This window comes from Vulpes vulpes, chromosome 13, assembly GCF_048418805.1.
Source record: "Vulpes vulpes isolate BD-2025 chromosome 13, VulVul3, whole genome shotgun sequence".
In the NCBI taxonomy this organism is placed as follows: Eukaryota; Metazoa; Chordata; class Mammalia; order Carnivora; family Canidae; genus Vulpes; species Vulpes vulpes.
The window spans coordinates 18,481,495-18,501,604 of record NC_132792.1 but is presented as its reverse complement, the minus strand read 5'-3'; the positions used below and the strand labels follow the sequence as shown (position 1 = coordinate 18,501,604).

Here is a 20,110-nt window from a genome sequence, read left to right as displayed (position 1 = left end):
TCTTTTTTTTCCCCCTTGGTGATCACATTTTTGAAAGGGTTGGAAAAAAATAAAAACGCCCTTTAGCTTCTGAATCTTTGAGTCATCTGCAAATCAATACATTTGGGGAGTAGAAGAATCCTTGGTCATTTCTTAATATCAACATTTACGCAAAATTACGCCCCTTTGAATTTTGAATGTCTTCTACCTTTGAAGATGCAATCATGCCAACTCTCCTCTATCACACGCACGATCAATTCTGTTTCAGCCAACGCTTAATGGAGGGCAACTAGTACAACACCATCTTCCCAAAGAGCATCAGGTACATCCCGCCTGGTTGACGGTTCCTCATCAGTTTCTGTGGTAGTCACAGATCCTTCCACATCTTCCAATATCATATTTAAATGCCGATCATAAGCACACATAACCTGCCTTGAAGCTCCCTGTGGTCACTGATTTTCACACAAATTCACTCATCTAAGCTGAACCTGATGAGACACAGGGGCCCTTCTAGAGTGCTGGTAGTGTGTTGCTTCTCAGCACGGTCTGCCAAGTTTCAAACCCAGTGCCCTGTCTCACCTCCACCAAGGGAACACGAGTCTCCACCCACCCACCCCCCAAGCCCCTCTACCTACTGACATGCCAAAATGTGGCATCCCTGAAGTAGAAAGAAATCTGCTAGGCACCGTCTTGCCTTGTAGACTTTGCATTGGTCATTTGCAGCTGTGTGAAGCTGCAAGGGGAGGGTAGCCTTGGCCTGTAAGGAAAGGGCTTCCCCGCTTCCTTTCATTCTTTTCCCAGCATAGCTATCAAGAAGATGCATGCAAACAAAGTGCTGGACATCCTGCAGATGCCTCAAAACCACATCAGATCCCAAAGAGATCAGTTTCTTAAATATATTTTTTCTGAAGATATATTTATTTGTTTATTGGGGGGAGATGCAGAGGGAGAGAGAGAATCTCAAGAAGAGTCCCCACTGAGGGTGGAGCCAGAGGCAGGGCTAGATCCCAGGACCCTGAGATCATGACCTGAGCTGAAATCAAATCCCTTAACCAACAGAGCCACCCAGATACCCCAATCATTTTTATTTACTAAGTGATCTAGTTCCATACTTATTTTAATTTCAGAGACTCATGCTTAGTGTATTTATATACAAACAAATTCATATAAAATCCAGTGCCTTGGGCAGCCTGGGTGGCTCAGCGGTTTAGCGCCGCCTGCAGCCCAGGGCGGGATCCTGGAGACCTGGGATCGAGTCCCACATCGGGCTCCCTGCATGGAGCCTGCTTCTCCCTCTGCCTGTGTTTCTGCCTCTCTCTGTGTGTATCTCTCATGAATAAATAAATAAAATCTTTTTAAAAATCCAGTGCCTCGATATTTACAAGGAGATTATAGGAGGCAACATGTGGCAGTTATGAAATGTAAGATTAATCCGGGGTTTTTTAGAGGAAATTTTTTAATGCAGTTTTGTCAAATGATGAGCCTGCACTTTCAAAAGTTATGTTGTGGAATTATGCTGACATCGGCATTATCTGGGCAACAGGAAGCCCTTTGGGTAACTTTTAGCTCAGTAATGCTCAAAGGAAAAGATCACCAGAAAGGGTCTTGGCAATGGAATAAGGAAAGGGGCAATGGGAGAGAGGGCAGCAGAAGTGAGTGTGCTAAAATTTTCCCAATGGTTAAGTCAGGATCATTTGCTCTTCATACTTTTCTGTACCTCCCCATATTTTTACAGTGATAATTAACATCCTTGGAATCAGGAAAAAAAAAAAACTAACCAATTGTAAAGAGCAGCAAACCATGAAGACAATTACAAAGTAAAAAAAATATTTCTGGAGCACCTGGGTGGCTCAGTTGGTTAAGCGTCTGGCTCTTGATTTTGGCTCCAGTCATGACCTCAGGGTCCTGGGATGGAGCCTCGTGGCAGGCTATAGGATCAGCGGGGAGTCCGCTTGAGGATTCTTTCTCCCTTTCCCTCTGCCCCTCTCCCCTCCCCCTATTTTCTCTCTCTCTCTCAAATAAATAAATGAATCTTTTTTTTAAAGATTGTATTTATTTATTCGAGAAAGAGGCAGAGACGTAGGCAGAGGGAGAAGCAGGCTCCCTGCAGGGAGCCCGATGCAGGACTTGATCTCAGGACCCTGGGATCATGCCGAGCCAAAGGTAGATGCTCAACTGCTGAGCCACCCAGGCATCCCCATAAATTAATCTTTTTAAAAAAATTATTGCTTCTCAAAAAAAAAAAAAAAAGAAAAGCAGCAAAAACACCCTCCTGCTTTTTGGTATAAGTCATGTTGACCATATTTTCTAAAACAACAGTGGGAACATGATCAGAGAAGTGCCAAAAGTAAACAAATGAGAGAATCTTTAAAATTAAAAAACATTTGAAAATCTCAAACAAAAGGATTCTAGCAGTAATGAAGCCATTCTATCAGGGTTTAGCAAATGGTAGGAGATTGAAGCATAACGTTCTTAAGTTAAATCAGATCACAAGTAGCTATAAAAGTTCCTTTGCAGATTATATGTATATATTATATTTCCGAACTCAGGAGTCAAATCTAGTAATTACAGAGGGAAAAAAGGCACTACAACATTGGTCCAAAAAAAAAAAAAAAAAAGCGAAAATGAGCCTCTGGGGTTGTTAGAAAAAGAGAGAAGTTTCTAGTTCCTTGTTAATTCAGAGAAATGGGAATTAGTATTTCTCTGAATTTGAGTGTAATACAAATTTCCTCAGAGACTGGTAAAACAGTACAACAAAAATAACCTGACAAGACACTGGATTTGGCTTTCCCACTCTTAATGCCAATATTTCTCCACTGTTCTGCTTTATCTAGAGGCAGTTTTCAACATTTATGTCTTAGAGACTACATTTTGAGGAGGGAACAAGTGGGAAAAATATTGTATCTATTTGATATGTTATCAGGAATTTTAAAAAAAGCTTTCTCACTGGAATCAGGAGGATTTAAATGTAAAATTCAACACTTTCTCAAATTAAATAAAGTACGCTGCTGTGGGAGAAGGGGAGAAGTTTTGAAAAAGAAAAGAAACAAAAAACATTTTTCAAAAACATGAACTACTATTGTAATTTTTCTAGCAGTTCTTCGAAAGGAAATAATTCCTTTGCATTCAAAAGCTCAGAGCCAGGATAAATAGAATTCAGGGAGACCAGAGCGATGGGTGGGGCTGTAGCATTAGCTTCAGTAAATCACTTACTGAGACTCAAGAGTCAGAACAAACTAAGATATGAGAGTTGCAGCAAAAAACCATGGACTGGTGTGGCTCTTTGCAGGTGGAAAGAACCCGAAGAAGGGAATTTATAAAATACAGGAAAGAAATACCAACAAACATACCTCAGATTCGGTGCAGAACATTTCAATCCAAGACACAGTGGTGAGACACCTGAACATGTCCCTGAGAAGAGCTATGGCCTGAGAATAAAGAGATCCTACCCCCCTGGGGCCCACAGACTGATGCAGATATGTGAATGATTTCAAAAATATATGGTCAAATTTATGACAGAAATAATACGAAAACCCAAAGGAAGTTCCGTGAGCTTAGCCAGGGCAAAGGGAGCTTAGTGACTGCCTGGGGAACAGATAGTTCAGCTGAAATTTGAAAGATAAATAAAAGTCTAGCAGCAAAGCGGCCAGGTGAGCATTTATAGCACCCAAAGTGCAGAGCAGATTCCATCCTAAACACATTAAGATACAGTAAAAAAGAGGGAAAAAAGCCATAGATTTATAGCAATCTATGGAAAAGAAACAACAGAATATATAGGATGTGAAATTTTCCTGAAAAGAAAGCAAAACCTCCTACTAGCAGGATAATAAAATAGACAGGAGGAGGGGTCAGCAATGACTTGCACTTTCCATCAAACCAATCCCTTTGGCCCACTAATTCACGCCTGTTCTAATGTCAATCTTCTTCTCTTTGCCATCTCTTTCTCAAACATACCATCGCTCTTACATCTTCACACTATAGTAATTCACGTGGGTGGTCTCAGGACCCATTCATTGCATCACCACTACTGGTAGAAACCACTGCAGACCAAGCATCTTGAGCAGTGATAAGAATGCACCTGCCCCTCCTAGAAATGCCTTGCTCTGGAAGCTGTGGCTTTAGAGGTCTTGCAACACGGTGGGGTGTTGGACTTCTTTCTTAAATCTCCACATTTCGTGGGGCCCCTGCAGTCTCATTCATTCTCCACTTCACGGAGTCCAGATTTAAACTGAACAGGGAATTTCCCACTGAGATATCTTACCATCAAAAATTGCAGATTATAGCAGAGAGATTTTTCAAAGAAATAAAGACGCTTAAAGAACTTCAGTGAAAGAGTACGGAACATATTTTTATAATGAGAACAAAGTAAGTACAATTTTAAAACAACAACAGTAACAAAAGGAATCCTATTAAAATTTGTATGAGAAATGCAGCATCATAAAGTGAATGACAACTTTTAATAGCACATTGTGAAGATTAACAAATTAAAAGTAGACTTGAGTTTGCTAAAATGGCTATATCCATGTTACAAAAAAAAAAGACAAAATATAATTATAGAAATTATTTTTGGAAGCCTACTGGTGAGATTCAAATTTTCAGATGGATGCTATATGAATGCCTCATTTCATCTGTTAAATTTTAAAGTAGGATTAGAGTGCTTTATTTACCATTTAATTGGACTCCTTTATTATTTAACCAAATATCTGTCATGGCTTCATCACTCAGTAAAAATAAGTTGAATTTGATTTAATTACCTAAGCTTTTATCAATATTTTCTCTACCTCAATTATTTTTTTCACTGGTGATTTTGTGAACTATATAAGCCTCTGAAAGGCTGGGATAAATGCTTAAGAAATGTTTATTAAGGCTCATGTTTTCTTATAATATTTATAGTTTCTTCTTATTCTGTAGTTCCATATAGTAGCTGTCCATATGTTCTTCAAATAGGCCAAATTTCAATAATAAATATGTTTTTAAAGTATAACTACTATGTTCCTTGAAATTCTTATGGTGTCTCTCTGTTCAAGAAGATAGAAATACAAGTCAGTTTCACTGTAAATCTTTGTCAACACTAGGAAAATACTAAACTTGGTCAAATCTGTCAACTTTGAGAGTTTAGTCAGGAAACAGGCAAACAGAATTGAAAAAGACTTCACTCCATTGGGCAAGTTAACAGCATTCCCTCTGCTCTGTTTCTGCAGAAGTTAATGAATATGTAGACTCATCTTCTGAGTCATGCCAACCCAGAGGGAAATTAATGCCAACACTTGATGGAAGGTGATCCAATTTGATAAAATTACTATTTATCTCTATATCCTTTGTGGTTCTTCAAGCAAGTTTGCTTCTATGACAGAATTAATATAAAAAACCAACTAGCAATAGCTTGACGGAACTCTAATTTCAATCATTTTATTTACACATAAAATGTTCCTCTATCATAAACTTTGTGAAATCCACCCTGTAAACAAATTTCACTATGCTCACAACTTAGGTCATCACAGACTTCTGGGAGTCCAGCCTGAATAAAGACAGTGGAATCAGAACCCCTACTATAAAGAAACACTTCTACAGACCTACAAGAAGTCTTCCAGTATTTATTTTCTTAAAAAATGAAAAGCCCATATTTAACTTTGCATATTGATTTGGTAGCCATGAATATATTTTTTTTAAAGCACAAATGACCTTTTATCAAAGAGCAGTACCTTTTTTTCTTCTTAGTTTGTATTCTCTATTTTGCCCATATATTGCAGCAAAGATTTCCAGGTATGGGATCATTTAGGGATGGGAGATTTGTGGATGTCTGTAGACACTGGCCACTCTTTATGTCATGGCAGACGCCACAAAGATCTTAGCCTTCTGTCCTAACCAGTGCTCCAAGGAACCGTGGCCTCCCAACTAGAGTTGACATGAGGTGAGACCATTTGTCATCTTTCTTCTGCATGTTGTTCGCTAGCTGTGTATAGTGGCCTGTGCTCCTGTGGGGATTCTGGCCCCTCTACCCAGGATCAAGTGCCCTTGCTTTGATTCTACACATTCAAGAACCATTGGTTCATGTTGCTGTTTTGCTCATGTCTGACCAAATCAAGTTGCCTAACCATGCACACAGTCATAGGAAAAATATTATGTAGAAAGCCACCTACATCCTTCCTTACTTTCTCCCCATCCATTAGATCTGAAGTAAACAGGATGAGTTCTTTGAAAGTATTAATTTGCTGGTCCAAAATTAAGGTAGGATTCCACTTACACGTAACTTCCCAAAATTTCAAAAAAAAACGGGTTAAACAAAAGAATTCATGAATTTCCTGTGGGTTTCATTGAACTCCTTTTTACCAGCAAGTTTCTCTGTCTCTGTTCATATGGTACCTGGGCCAAAATTTTGCAGGAGTCATAGTCATTCACTTCTCCTTTTCATCGTACCCCTAAATCTAGTAAATCAGCGAGATCTGGCTATACATTCCTTCCTCAAAATGTTTCTGAAATTCACCCTTCTGTCACCATTTCCATCATCTTAATGAAGATATTTATCATCTTACACATTTATAATCATAACCTCACCAACACATACATACATGCACATATATAGACACACATAGACATAAGAACATGCATGTATATACACATTAATTACACATATACATAGATAGTATGTGCACAGATATATACACAATACTGAAGAACAGAAACATTGCCAACTATGAGGACACTACATGCATCCTTTTTGCAGGTAGCAAATTTTGGAATGAAGTGTTTTAACAGACAGACACACATGCACGAAAAAAAATGCAAAACTTACCGGTTGACCTCCCCACCATCTATGATTAAATTTCTCTCGCCCTCGAAGATGGAAAGTGGCATCAAATACAGGATCATACATCGAATTGCCAACAATTCCATGTGACTCTGGATATAGCCCCTTTGTGTAAAAACAAATTTATTGTTAAAATAACAATATGGTAATCTGTACATATTAGTTCTATCATAAATTTTGTTAACACAAGAGGTTTTATAGCAATATTTAATTTCCAAATATATATAAGATATAGACTTTATGTGTGTCTGAGCAAACATGAATATTATCTACAGACTAATTATAAGCTACCAAGAAACTTAACATGATTCTAAGAAATTTAATATTTGGGTTTTTTAACTGTTGCAATTTACTAAGATGTCAATAATTTTATTACAATAAATTAACCTGGAGATTGAAATTTACTTATGTGCCTCCAAAAAAGCTTTTATTTAAAAATACACTTTTACCCCAAACCCCTCAAATTAATAATAATAATGATAATAAAATAGATAAACCTAAACCTATCATATTTTTGAAGAAGAAAGCAATGTAGAATTGGGAGTACCTAAAACCTACAACAAAGCAGCCCTGAAGTCAATATTTTTATTTGAAAACTCAGAAAATAAACAACAGACCCTCAGGTGTCTGAGAGAGGTTTAATGTATGTGTTCAAACAGAATTGCACCTGAAAAAAAGTTTTCCATTTTGAAGTTACAGTAAAGTTCAGTCCCCCACAAAGTTCAGTAAAAAACATTTACTGTGAACAACTCATGCAGACAAGATAGAAAACAGACAAATTTTCTTTGAACACTAAGAAACGTGTTTTTTTCTAATCTCTCTGTAAGTCGTTTCAGTATGAAATCTACATCCACACCCTTTGAATCTACATCATTTGAAAAAAATACTTACAGTGGCCAAAGTGTATAAATTAGGGAAGGTTTTTGTTGGGTACACGGGTCTCATGTAGGGAGAGTGTGTGCCGCAAGACCCTAAAAACAGAATTTCAAGCATTAGAGCAAAAGAACCAACAGGAGTCCCTTCACATATGGGAATCCACTTTATAAACTATCAAAGACTTGTGTTCACTTCGGTCTTTCAAATAATAGAATGCAAAAATAATAATAATAATAATAGAATGCATTTAAAGCCACCTGTCCATAGCTCTCAAAGCTCATAACTGAGCATGAGCTGTGCAGATCATGGATACACTGATGAGAATACAGTATGAAAATGACTTACTCAGCTTTTCAATGTTAGGCATGACCTTGCTGCCTTTCTTCATGTATGATGCACGGAAACCATCCACAGAGAAGATGATTAATGGAGGGCGAACAAACCTTAAACAGTAACATATTAAGCTTTAGAAAAAAACTTACTGCCACAAAGTTTCCATTATGCCTAGTCATTCTCCACAACTGGGACCAGGAATTTCCAAGATGAAACTTCAAGTGAGGATACTGGTACAAGCCTGGGCTGCCAGCCACATAGCATTTGTCACAACCAGAGTCCAGAGTTAAATGACCAAGGTCATAAAATGGTCCGGGAAGGGATTGGACTCCAGATTTCCCCTGATGTACTTTATCCACTGCTCCCTCTCACACTGCAAACAAGGTTTTTCACAGCGTATAAAGTGGTTCTACTTGCCTGAAATATGTTCCCATTTGTTACCTGGAAAACTCCTATTCATGCCTTAAAACCCAGCTCAAGGTTTCCTCTTCTATAATGTTAGCTGCTCACACTTCTGAATTCCTTTAAGATATTAATTCATACCTCTTTTTCCATACGTATATGTGTGTGTGTTACACTATTTCGTTGCACGGTTTATGCCTTATTCATCTTTCTGTCTTGTGGACTCATAATAAGGCTTCCATAAACACTTATCAAATACATGAATGAATGGATGAATGAAAGCAATGAATATGAAATTCATGGCAGTGGCACTCCTATCACTAGAACTAAAACTTATAACAGGATTCTTTTAGGTTTAATCATAAAATAACTTTAAAAATAATTAAAATCGACGAAGATCTTTAAAAAGCTCATCAATAAAGGACCAGACGATCCATCTAACTAGGGCAGGATCTGATGAAATAGGTCCTTTGTTATATTCTAAGGATATAATTAATTCTAAGGATATAATAGATTTGAGAATACTAAAGTATGTGCAAAATTTTTCTGATAGTTTGAAGATAATTCAGCAAGCACAGGCTTCAATTTATTTGAAGCCACATAATAAAGCATATTTCAAATGAGTCACAGATAAAGCACTTAGAATATAATACTCTATAAGAGATCATTATTGTTGCTACTATTATCACTTAACAGGGCTTCCTACTGCTAGACTGCTTTTTCCACAAAAACAACCCAACACATTTTAAACAGTCAGAAACTACTGCCATTCCATTTGAAAAGTCCAAAGAAGTTGAAGTGGCTCATTAAGCTAAAAAAAAGATGAAAATAAAGACATTATCGAAATACTTGGATTTTGTGTCCTGGGCTGTGCTGCCTAAAACAAAAATCCACTTGAGCAAATACATTAATGAAAACACACTTGTTGAAAATTTATTTTCTGCCAGGCACTTTAAGGGTCCATGAATTTTCAGCAGTTTCCTGGAAGGCGTAATAAGTGCCTTATGCCGGTCACACTCGAGCCGTGGGGTGTCACTCTAGTTTGGCTGCACCCCAGCAAAGCAGTGCTTCAGTAGTTTGTCAAGTTCCTGCAGCATCTGGTAGGAGTTACCAGCTTGGATGATATTTTTGAAAAGTTCTATAGTCCTCCCCTCCTCCCCCCCAAAAAGGCAAAAGCAGCCCTTCAGGAAAAAACACTGAAAAAAAAAAAAAATCAATGCCAGAAATGTTTCTTTCCTTCTCTGGTGATATTTAGATACACTTTGTAAAATCTTCAGCTGTGGTGAAGTATAGAGGAGCTTCACTCTCCTTATGTGCAGAGCCAATAAGAGAAAAGTTTTTTAAAACTCACTGCTTTGGGGGATCCCTGGGTGGCGCAGCGGTTTGGCGCCGGCCTTTGGCCCAGGGCGCGATCCTGGAGACCCGGGATCGAATCCCACATCGGGCTCCCGGTGCATGGAGCCTGCTTCTCCCTCTGCCTGTGTCTCTGCCTCTCTCTCTCTCTCTCTCTCTCTCTCTCTCTCTCTGTGACTATCATAAATAAATAAAAATTAAAAAAAAATATTTAAAACTCACTGCTTTGGGGCACCTGGGTGTCTCAGTCAGTTAAGCGTCTGCCTTCAGCTCAGGTCATGATACCAGGGTCCTGGGATCGAGCCCCATGTTCGGCTCTCAGCAGGGGGTCTGCCTCTCCCTGTCCCTCTGCCCCTCCACCCTCAAATAAATGAATAAAATCTTTAAAAAACTCACTACTTCAAGATGTACATTTTAGCTTTTGACAGATTAATCACTTACAAGTACTTGAGTGTAAGTTTACCTATATAAGGGGATTTCAGTTTTACATTATCACCATTTACCCATCTAGATCCTGTGATATTTTATTGGATACTATGTAAAACTTCATCATATTTAGAGAATGGACTTACCCTGCGGGGCATTCTGGAGTCTTTATTTCCTCACAGTTGTCATCTACCCAGTGTGTCTCTCCTATAAGGGAAATGGATAAATTGACTAGTGAATCAAACTGTCAATGCCAACCAGAGCCCTAAAGACCACAACCCCAGGCCCCGTGTCCTGTTGGATACTTGTTGCTTATGGGACACCATCTAAACAGAAACTCAGAAATAAAGTCTACTGTTGGTTTGGCTTACTAAAGTACACCCATACATAATGGGAAAGCTAATATTTAATAGCCCCAAGTGGTGTTTATGCGAGCCTTCTGAGTCTAAATGGTTTGTAGATAAAAAACACCAGTGGCGTCAGTGAACAAAATTTCATGTTTGTTTCCCTCCAGAAATAAACTGTTTGGTCATTAGATGGAACATTCTTTTCTCCACCACCGAACATCTCAAAGCCATAGAAAGTATGGCACAACTTCCCTTTAGTGGGGGAAAAGGCTTTGAATACTCAGGGATGATAGATGGAAGATTGCAAGAGAGAGATGATTTGCCAGTGGATCTGTGTACTGTCCATGAATATCAGAATAAAAACCGATGCTGTCTTTTGCTTTTATCTTCCTCCAAGGTCTGAGAGCTTTCCTGAGTTACCCCATCAAGAATGGAGAACAGAAAAGAGCTCAGGTTTAAAAACAAAGCCACACAAAAATGGGACTTCCTTAGGAAAAAATGAAAAATATCAAAAAGCATTTGCTTTAAGTTGTCTTAAAGCAAATAAACATCACGTGTCTTGACCATAAGAAAAATCTGTGACCAAGACTTTAGAGAAACTGTTCCCGTATTAAGAGCATTGGAAATATCTCTGGTCACCAGGAATCTGACTCCCAACAACTGGGTAGGTTATGCTCCTTAAATAGGGGGAAGCTTTACCACACATCTAGTAAGCCAGGGCTCACACATGGGCCTCACAAAAAATCCTGCAACTAGAATTTTTAAACAAGAGCCAATGCTTAATGATTCAATGACCGGTGACACCTAGAGCTTTTTTGTATTTTCTCTTCTAATAGCCTTTGTGGCTTATTGTTACATTTACTACATAGTGAGATAAACAGGGAAAGGAATAAAATTCTCAAGCCATTGTATGCTTTATCAAAAGTTACAATAATTGTCTGGGTAGGGGAAATTTTCCAAATTCAGGATTCATGGAATACCTTCCCACCACAGACTGAATCCTAACCACATTTCAGGACATTTTGCTTTTCCCCTGAAATCTTTTAACGGAAACTCTTCTTAAATGTTCCATATCACAGCAAGGAAGAAGAATTTAATTCTGACAATAAAGCAACTTGCAAAGCTTACATAAAAATTCTTTCCATTAACCTCTATAAGTGGGTACTATGGTAACTTCAACTCCCTAAAGACAGAAATTGCATCTTCTATATTTTCATCAGTCCACTGACTGGTATTTACTGTTAAAATAAAAGCATCATATTCTGCACTGGATCATACAAAGTTGGCAGATATGCATGTATAGCTTTGAGGTATAACAGGAGTTATGGGTGCCTTGATCCTCTTTACCCATCTTGAAGCTGCTTGCAGTGCCTCAGTTTACACCTTATATCCAGTGGGTTACAAAAGACATGCCCCCCTGCCTCAAGGGTAAGAACACTGCAATTTACCTTCCAGAGCCTGCAGTAAGACAGGACAAGGTGAGACTTCCCCTAGACCCACGTCCCTGCTGGCCACCCCCTGCCCTGGCCACCCTTGCTCCCTGACACGATTTTCCTGCAGAGCATCCCCATGTATGGAATTCCATCTCAGGCTCTGCTTTTTGAAAACCTGATCTAAGACTAAGACAGGAACTTTAGAAATCTCTTCATTATTATGATTCTACCAAATTATGGAATTTGGGGTAATTTTCTTGTTATTTCAGATCAGTGAAATGTGGGGAAGCAAAAATAAGAAAGAAGCATGAGAAATTTAAAAACACAACTGCTTCCCTCCTCCCAAACCCATATCCAAGGTGTTAGATCCACAACATCCAAGATTCCTTGGAGTATCTCCAGTTTTTATTCTTTTAAAGCTCGAGCCAACCCACGGAAACATGTACCTTTGCAAACCACTTGGTAATTAGTACAGCAGTCTCCCCTGGCCAAGCAGTCCTCTGAGCAGTGACAAGCATTGTCTTCATTTCTTACTTCTCCGCATCTGTCCTTAGTACACTCCCAGCCGCCAGCTGAAATCGGCACAATAAAACACTTTCACTGCTTCTCACAAACCAAATGAAAGAGGCCACAATTGCTTACAAGCGTTGCCAACAAAAAGAGCTAAAATCCCACATCATTTAATCTGGTTGTGAAATTAGAGTTGGCCCGAGGCCTAGATGATATTTGGAGGACTTACAAATAGGTTGAATTCCTAATTTTTCAAATCAGAGTATGAAGCCAAACATAATTGGGCTCCTTTGGAAAAATGGAACCCTTACCATTTGTAAACTGTACTAAAAAAAAAAAAAAAAAAAAAAAACAGTAAAACGTATGGTATGTAAGGTTGTGTAAAGTGATAGGAGTTTCTATCACCATAGGCATAGTCAGGACAGCTGGGCTCTTTTAATTCCCAGAGTAGCTTTACTTGACCTTAATGAACTTGATTTAAATACAAATGATAGATACAACTACCTGTGATAAGTTGCACCTGAAGATTCAAGTCCTAAACAGATGTGTAGAGTCTAAAGGCATATGAAACTACCTGTGATAAGTTGCACCTGAAGATTCAAGTCCTAAACAGATGTGTAGAGTCTAAAGGCATATGAAAAAGACTCACAGTTCCAACCATTGACCAAAATGTGGTCCTACCTACAGTGAGAGGTCAGTCCCTACTGTCAAGGAGGCCGGTAAATGGTTACAGATCTCTGTCTGAGCATACTGGATTGAGAGCTCACGGTTTAACTTTATCAACAGGAGATATTTAGAAAATTAATACTTTCATTTTAAGGAGAGTGCTGTATTTTTTTTGGCTTGTAAGCTCCAGGGCAGGAAAAAAAAAAAATCCCTCTCTTTTCATCATTACATCTCCAGTGCCTGAGACATGCCTGGCACATGCTAGGTGTTCCATGAATATTCATTCAATCTAATTGCAAATTACCAGGAAAACAAAATATGACTCTTTAAATTTAGGAGTGATACATTGAGAAGCTTCATAATTAATTCACTTATTCAATAAATATTCTATTGCGTTTTCCATGTTCTAGGCGCTGGGGAGGTCATGAAGAGCAAGAAAGACAAGACAAGACATCTTCGTGGATCTTATATTCCAATTGGGAAAGACAGACCATAAGCAAGTAAAGCAGCAAAAACAAGAGAATTTTGGCTCATGCTACATGCTATGAAGGAAGTTATAGGATAGTATTGATAGAAAGTGAAAGAGTGGAAAGGGGATGCTACTTGACATGGAATGGTCACAAAAGCCCTTTCTGCACTAAGATGAGACTTGAGGTCTTCATCTCTTAAAATATGTTGTAAGCGGAAGGCAATGATTTTAGGAAGCAGTGTTGCTTCTTAGTAATATTCTACCAACAGACACTTTGCTAAGTGAATAAATGGATAAAGAGCTATTAGTTGCCATGCCAGAAAACCATGGAACTACTGTTTTAGAATTACCACTCTTTTAGAATTACCTTTTTTAAAAAAAAGACTTTGTTTATTTATTCATGAGAGACACACACACACAGAGGCAGAGACACAGGCAGAGGGAGAAGCAGGCTCCATGCAGGGAGCCCGATGTGGGACTTGATCCCAGGACCCCGGGATCATGCCCTGAACTAAAGGCAGACACTCAACCGCTGAGCCACCCAGGCATCCCTAGAATTACCTTTGTACCCAAATTCTATTCTCTGATTTTTTTAGATCCCCTACTTCCTCTGCCTTCTCTCCCCAAGCAGATTAAATGCTTGGAATTCCTTTATCCAGGACCCGCTATTCCCAATGATTAGCAATTATCCAAGGTTACTTTGACTGATTTTTTTTTCACAATTCAAGGATCACTCTTAACCAAGATACTTTCATTCCTGCCCTAGTTCCATAAGAAAATCTATTTCTTTACAAAAAAGCATCACTATTAACAATCTAAAATTATTGAGGAACTAAATACTGGCTTTGTGCAAGAATGGAATTTTAAAAAGCCAGGGTTCAGGAGTGCCTAGGTGGCTCAATTGGTTAAGTATCTACTCAGGTCATGATCCCTGGATGGAGCCCCCAGCTTCCTGCTCAGTGGGGAGTCTGTTCTCCCTCTCCCTTTGCTCCTTCTCCATCCACTTTGCTTGTGCCTTCTCTTCTTCTCTCTCTCAAATAACGATAAAATCTTTAAGAAAATTAAAAAAAAAAAGCCATGGTTCAGAGGGAACCACAAGCAAAGTATGAGTCAGTGAGCTGTATAATTTTGAGAGCAAACATGGAAATAAACAGAAAAAATATTTAACCTTATGAAATAAAAAAATAGTTACCTATCAGATTAGATAAAGAGATTTTTTAATTGAAAATATATGTTTTAAAAGTGAGAATATGTTGAGAAGGGAGTGGCAAAAGGCTTTTTGAGAAGTTGTTCATCTTACAATACATATTTGAATTTTGAAAATTTACACTGATTCAAAAACCCAGTCCTAGGAATTTATCTTAAGGAAAACAGACAAAAATATGAACAGGCATGAATAATATTCATTGATACATTGTTCATAACAGCAACAATTGGGGAAAATCTAAATGATGATCAGTTACTCAATGAAGCAGCTTGCATCTGGTCAATGGAGGACTATGTAGGCACCAAAAGCACGGTGTCTAAAGAGATATGTAAGCATGGACACACCCCCTACCAGGCATATATACACACACATAGAGTAGTCAGGGTCTACACTGAAACATTGTGCTTATCTCTGGAAAGTGGCTTGTGTTATCACAGTAGGATCTCAGAGATTTGTTTTCTCCTTTAACCTTTTGTTATTATTTGATATTTGATTCTTCCACATTTGGCATATGTTGTCTTGGTACACAGGAAAATAAACTACTTCAAAAATGTTATTATTGTCCATATTTATTACATCTGGAAAGGGAGGAATGAACTACATTCAGAAAGAACTAAGCTGAAGTGAGGACATCCACTATTAAACTTTGCAAGGAGCTCTAAGATCAGGAATCCAGAGAGCTGAGGTTACATGTCAGAGGCCAGATGCTCATGGCACAGAGGAAATACAGAGTCGGTTAGGTCCTCCATGTCGAGCAATCACAGGCTGCTGGTCTGAAATCATGTTTTAGAGCCAAACAGCTCTACTAGAACATCTGTTCCATCCATATGTTCAGTTTACAAGGTTCTCAGCATTTTAGTTTGCAGACCCACAACTAAGGAACCTGGGAGAAGTTCCAAAGGAAAGTAATAAGAAAAAAAAATGGCTACATGTTTGGAAAATGTATTATACAGAAAACAGCCTAATAAAACTCTTCTTGTTTGCAGGGCAGGGGGAAAGCAAACAAACCAGAACTAGTAAAGGAGCTGGTGTCGGTTTTCATATGAATCAAAGGGCTATTTCTTTAGTAAAGGAGAATAATGTCTCTGTTTCTAATGAATCATTAGAAAGATAAGGCTAGTATCAATGATAATATGAGTTAGATTTTTGAAAGAATCATCTAAACCATAAAAGTCCAAAAACAAGTAATAACTTGTCAAGGAAGTTGTCAAATCTCTGCATCTAGTGATCTTAAGAACAGGGATGACAGTCATCTTTCTCAGAGTTTGAATTATGATGTTGCCCACAGGTGTTCTGGATAACCTACGAGGTATCTCCAGAGTCCTATCTATCGAGCTGGAAACAGAGCAGGTAAGGTGAAAAATGCCTACAAAGATGCTTCTTCTCAAGTCATGTGTATTCATCTGAAGTCTGTATATTCTACTGATGGCTCCAGCATAGAAGACATGGAAAGAAAGGCAGGAAGACTGTAAAGGAATATTTTAGAGCTACCCTGAGCATGTGGCTCCAAGTAGAATTCCATTAACAACTTTCCACCTGCACAGAGAATGGAGAATGACATCAGGGTAGACCAATGGTTACTATATAATAAGATGAAATAAAACATGCCTGTAAACTGAGCAGGCAAGCAAAAAATTTAAATTAATATTAAAGCAGAAAAGCCCCAACCCTCAAGAATATTCACACTTGCAGCCCATGTGTCCTAAGCAGGGAATGTGGGAATTGGCAGCAAGACAAAAATGATGAAGATGGGGCACCTGAGTGGCTCACTGGTTGAGCATCTGCCTTTGGCCCGGGTCATGATCCCAGGGTCCTAGGATCAAATCCTGCATCCGGCTCCCCTCAGGGAGCCTGCTTCTCCTGCTGTCTAATGTCTCTACCTCTCTCTCTCTCTGTCTCTCATGAATAAATAAATAAAATCTTAAAAAAAAAAAGAAATGATGAAGATGAAAAAAAAGACCCCACAAGCCTGGCCATACATACTTCTGAAACCAGTAAATAATGACTCCAGTTGCCAAGAACCTTCTTTGGGTAAGCCTTGTTTGGGAACAATGGTCACATGGGATATACTCAACAGAATCGATAACCATTCAAGAAACAAAACTAACCCGAACAGCTTGGCTTGGCCAAAGCAGGGCAGCAATGCCAGGGCAAATAATAGCCAAGGGCCATTAAGCATTCCCACCAAGTCTCAAGAGGAGTCAAAAGTTACCTACCTGTCTTCAAACAAAGCTCATCAAAGTCATGGCAACAACTGCTGTAGCTCTTACACAAGTTGTCACAACGACAGTCAGGGGGTCCAACCTCTTGAAGTTCAAAGCATCTGCCCTTGCACGATCCAGAGGTGTTGGTCCAGGGGGAGTCCGATAACACTGCAAGATACAAGAGGCAATGGCAATGGGAGTGGGAAATGGGTCAGGTCATCGTGGAGAGGTGAGGTGGCGCTGGGAAGGAGCACAGTGTGGTAATGCAGTCAGGCTCTAGCGGAGCAGCCTGGCTCCATCACCTGCTAGCTACAGACCCTTGGCAGGTCACTAAACTTCCTGTGCCAGTTTCCTCATCTGTAAAGCAGGGGGATTAATGAAAGTAACTGGAGATTTTAACAAGCATTAAAGGAAATGATCCATGCAGAACACGTAGCAGTCTGTCAGACACAGAAAGTGCACTAATGCTGTCTGTTGGTTTTATTTTACTGTTTACAATTATTATTACGACACATCTGTGAGGGTTAGGTCTCTATGGATGCTAACGATGCCAACAGGGAAGAGAACATTGATGTATGCATTTAAAAACCAAGAGTTCATTTCCCTCTTTGAAAATCCATAACTTTTTGTAAGGAGATTTGAACCCAAATGGTCTGAGAACAGTCTGAATATATGTAAGGTCTCTTCCAGCCATTACATCTACACCTATAACTAAAGTCACACAAACACAAATACAAACAGCACAATCTCAGCTTGTCAAAAATAAAGCCTCTATTTTCTATGATATGACTATATATCTAGAAATCTAAAGAATCAACTAAAAATTTGGAAAAAATATCAGTGAAACAAAATTTCTACATATTTGTAAGATATAAGTAACTAAGTTCAAAAATGAAATGGAAGTTCCATTCATCATAGTATCTAAAAGATACAATATCTAGGTATAAATTTCCTAAGACTTATGTAGGAGCTACCTTAAGAGCACATTGAAACTCTACAAAAAGATATTTCAAAAGATCCCACTAAATGGAAAGATACACCATCTTGAAGATAAAAATAATTAACATTATAAATACATCAGTTCTTCCTAAATAAACCTAAAGATTCAATGTAACCACAATAAAAATATAAAGAGGAGTTTTTTAAACTGGAGAGGATATTAAATGTTTATTTTAAAAATGAATATATGAAATGAAAAACACTGAAAAGGAAGAGTAATTTGGGGAAGACTAGAGAGTAAAATATATTCTGGAGTTAAATAATAAAACAGTCTGTACCAGCAAATAAGTAGATTAGTGCTAGCAGTGGGGATGGGAAATAGGGCCAAATATCTGAGAATTTATTTATAATGAAAGCAATCAAAGAAAGAAGAAAGAAAGATAGATAGATTAATCAGGAGGCGAAAGAAGGATTAATTAGTAAGGAGTTCTGGAATAACTCAGCTGGCTGGCAAAAACCAAGCAGTATCTTCATCCTAAATTACAAAATAATTAATTTCTAATGAATGACAAGTGTAAGCAGTGTCATACCTATTGCTAGGAATGAAAATTTTTGTAAAATAGAACTCAATTTGGAAATGCATATGAATCTTTCACCCAGAAATCCCATGACTAGGAATTCATCTCTCATATATATTTGCAAAAATTTGCCAAGATACATGTACAACAATCACTGTATCCATAAATGGAATATTGCCCAGTCCTTAAAAAGAATGAGGGGATCTGTGTAGGCTAATATGGAAAGATCTATAAAATACAGAAATACGTTTTTTTAAAGAGCAAAGCACAGAACAGTGTTATAGTATTAAATATTATACATTATATCTTGTGTCAAAAATAGAGGTAAAGGGAGCAATAAGGATATAAGTAAGTATAAAAATAACAACAGAGCCAGAGAAGAGTTGGGGAGGGCATTGAGAAAATGTACAGGTGTCAATAACCTTCCTCCCCCCACCCTCCCCACAAGAAACTCTTTACAGGAATTACATTTGAGCAAAATGACTGAGAAAGAGAAAAGCAGAGGAATTTTTTTTTACCTTTCTGTAGTTTGAAACTTCTAGCATTTTCCAAATGTCTTTTGTTTGCTTACTTCTATCTCTCTCATATATACTTGTTTATAGCCCCATGTGTATATATATATGTATACAGTAGATATTATATATATATTATATACATAAATAACAAGTGTTACTTATGATATGTTATATATAATCTTATTTCCTTATTTATGTTTATGAATTTTTAATTTTTATAAAAATTGGCGTGCATTGCTTTTAAAAACAAGCAACAAACATAAGAAGCAGGCAGAGAACAGATGTTAAATAACATTTCCAGGTTCACTGAAGCCATTTCTCTGAATATCCCGTTCATCCCTTAGTCCTTTGTCCTTTTAAAAGTCAGAGTCACCCAATCCTAGTCTTTATGGCATCAGATCAGTTCAAGTAAAGCAAACAGATTCACTAGACCATGAGATGTGAAACGCTTGTGCATGGTTGATTCTGGGATGTTGAAATACATACAAACCACACCAGCTCAGTTTAGGAAATAATGTCAGGTTTCCAATGCAGTGCCTTACCTCTGGTTCAAAAACCACATTTTTCTATTGACTTTGGCCAACCTATCAACAGTGCATGCTGGGCCATAAGAAACTATGGGGGGAGGAAGCCTTGAGATGTCAAAAAGTAAAAACAGAGAGAGCCCTACAGTAAAAACAAAGATAAGAAAGACACTTACCATTGAATTATTCCCTTTTTTAGGGGTACTTCTTAGAATCAGTAGCCGTATAATGAATTCTGCACAGAATTCATTCCCAGGAGCTCCATACATAAATATGCCCAGCTATGTTTATCGCTGAGATAATGTGAAGAGGTCCAAAGGCACATTGTTTGCACTTAAAATATTCTTCTAGTCATGCCCTTTGCTTTTCCCTCATCACAATCTCTTCCCTATTTTTCTCTCTACTTTCTAAACATCTGTGTGGATTTTTAGCCATTTTAAGCCTTTCTCCACCACGCTAACCACATGATTTTTACTACATCCTTACAGCATTGATTATTCTCTGAGTGTATTCCCCACTTTGTTCTCAAAAATAATTGAAT

General features: G+C 38.1%; 1 protein-coding gene across 13 annotated transcripts in view; it reads right to left on the bottom strand.

Annotated features, from left to right (window-relative positions):
* Nucleotides 1–20,110, bottom strand: part of ENPP2 (ectonucleotide pyrophosphatase/phosphodiesterase 2) — a 111,100-nt gene that overhangs the window by 52,686 nt on the left and 38,304 nt on the right. For all 13 annotated transcript variants that reach the window (XM_072734017.1, XM_072734016.1, XM_072734012.1 and 10 more), the window contains exons 3-8: nucleotides 17,026–17,181; nucleotides 12,404–12,529; nucleotides 10,324–10,384; nucleotides 8,009–8,106; nucleotides 7,679–7,758; nucleotides 6,773–6,892 (exon numbers count right to left, since the gene is read on the bottom strand). In XM_072734017.1, the coding sequence (XP_072590118.1) occupies nucleotides 6,773–6,892; nucleotides 7,679–7,758; nucleotides 8,009–8,106; nucleotides 10,324–10,384; nucleotides 12,404–12,529; nucleotides 17,026–17,181 (641 nt within the window). The remainder of the gene's footprint in view (nucleotides 1–6,772; nucleotides 6,893–7,678; nucleotides 7,759–8,008; nucleotides 8,107–10,323; nucleotides 10,385–12,403; nucleotides 12,530–17,025; nucleotides 17,182–20,110) is intronic.